Source organism: Malurus melanocephalus, unplaced genomic scaffold (genome assembly GCF_030028575.1).
Source record: "Malurus melanocephalus ecotype Western Australia unplaced genomic scaffold, MMel_1.1 scaffold_1482, whole genome shotgun sequence".
NCBI classification, from domain to species: domain Eukaryota; kingdom Metazoa; phylum Chordata; class Aves; order Passeriformes; family Maluridae; genus Malurus; species Malurus melanocephalus.
This window is the reverse complement of record NW_026624714.1, coordinates 29274-30916: the sequence shown is the minus strand read 5'-3', so window position 1 is coordinate 30916 and position 1643 is coordinate 29274. Positions and strand designations below refer to the sequence as shown.

At 55.7% G+C, this 1643-nt stretch overlaps 1 protein-coding gene across 1 annotated transcript in view; it reads left to right on the top strand.

The window, feature by feature from the left end:
• Positions 1-1643, top strand: part of LOC130587042 (plexin-A2-like) — a gene marked incomplete at its 5' end in the record, with an annotated part of 8042 nt that overhangs the window by 2173 nt on the left and 4226 nt on the right. Inside the window, 2 exons of the mRNA XM_057387999.1 lie at positions 145-149; positions 1067-1279. Coding sequence (XP_057243982.1) covers positions 145-149; positions 1067-1279 — 218 coding nt within the window. The remainder of the gene's footprint in view (positions 1-144; positions 150-1066; positions 1280-1643) is intronic.

Genomic DNA, 1643 nt, shown 5'->3' with positions numbered 1-1643 from the left:
TGAGGTCTCCAGCCTTCTCCAAACAGCAGGAGCTCTCACATCTCTGCCTCTGCTGCTATTTTAGGATTAAAACCTCCATGGGTTGGAAATTTACCTCTGCAAGAAAGGGGAAAAAAAAACCCAACAAATGGTTGCTCCCTGAAGACCTGGTATTTTCCCCTGAGTCCCTCATGGTTTCAAAGGCCTCTAATCATCATGGCTGCAAAAGCTGGTYCCCTGCTAAGGCAGTGGGAAGCTCAAAACAATTCATTTAAAGCCTTAGAAGAAGGAATTATTGGGATGAAAAGTGTACAATCGCAAGAAATTAGAGAGAAAAAGCAATGACCACCAGAGTTTGGTGTGCCAGAGCCAGGTCTGGACCTTCCTCCTCCCCGGCTCAGCTGAGCTTCAGCATTCCCAGAACGGGAATTTTGGTGGGGAAAGGGAAGGGGTTTTATGTCCCTGGGGCAGATCAGAGCACATGGAGGTTTGGAAGAGGGTTTTGGGGTTTTGGGGTTTTAGGGCTGGGCTGAGCTGCTCTCCTGCAGCACCACAAGGGTTAAGGCTGCAGCCTTCAGCGAGCTGGAGACAGAGAGAGCTGCGACTTGAAAGGTAATGGAAAGCAGCAGCTGCTTTTTTGATCCTGCTATACAGCCAAAGAAAAAAAGGAATAATAATTCCCCTTTGATTGCAAAGTCCCCGGGATTTGGGGACAAAGCCTGTGATTCCCGCTGCCAGCTGGTGGGGAGAGAGCGTGGGGCAGCCGGGCATTGCTGGAGAGCCCTGCCCCAACCTGCTCCTCCTGGAGTTGCCCCCAGTGCCCCCAAAACTGCCCCACACAGCCAGACTGCCCCCTGCCCTTCAGGAATCCCAGCCCAGAGCAGCTCCCAGGGCATGGCAGAACCCAGCACCAGCAATCTGGGCAGCACTGGGCTCACTGGTGCTTGCTGAGCTCGGCCCAGCTCCTGTTTAATTCCTCTCTCACTCTTCCCACCATCCATGTTCTGCCATCCTCAGCCAGTGGAGGATTTTTTTCTTCCCTCACCTCAGTCCTCACGGGTTTTTTTTTGTTTTTTTGCCTCCCCAGCCTCCCCCTCCGCTTCTGGGTGAACGTGATCAAAAACCCGCAGTTCGTGTTCGACATCCACAAGGGCAGCATCACGGACGCCTGCCTGTCGGTGGTGGCTCAGACCTTCATGGACTCGTGCTCCACCTCGGAGCACCGCCTGGGCAAGGACTCGCCCTCCAACAAGCTGCTGTACGCCAAGGACATCCCCAGCTACAAGAGCTGGGTGGAGAGGTGAGGGTGTGGGGGGCTCTGGTCCTGCCCAACATCCCAGGGATCTCAGAACAGAACATTCTGAGCTGGGTGGAGAGGTGAGGGCAGCGTGGATGCAAGGGGCTCTGGTCCTGCCTGACATCCAGGGATCTCAGAATGGAGCATCCTGAGGGTGGAGAGGTGAGGGCAGTGTGGGTGTGAGGGGCTCTGGTCCTGCCTGACATCCCAGGGATCTCAGAGCATCCTGAGCTGGGTGGAGAGGTGAGGGCAGGGTGGGTATGGGGGGCTCTGGTCCTGCCTGACATCCAGGGATCTCAGAACATCCTGAGCTGGGTGGAGAGGTGAGGGCAGGGTGGGTATGGGGGGCTCTGGTCCTGCCTGACAT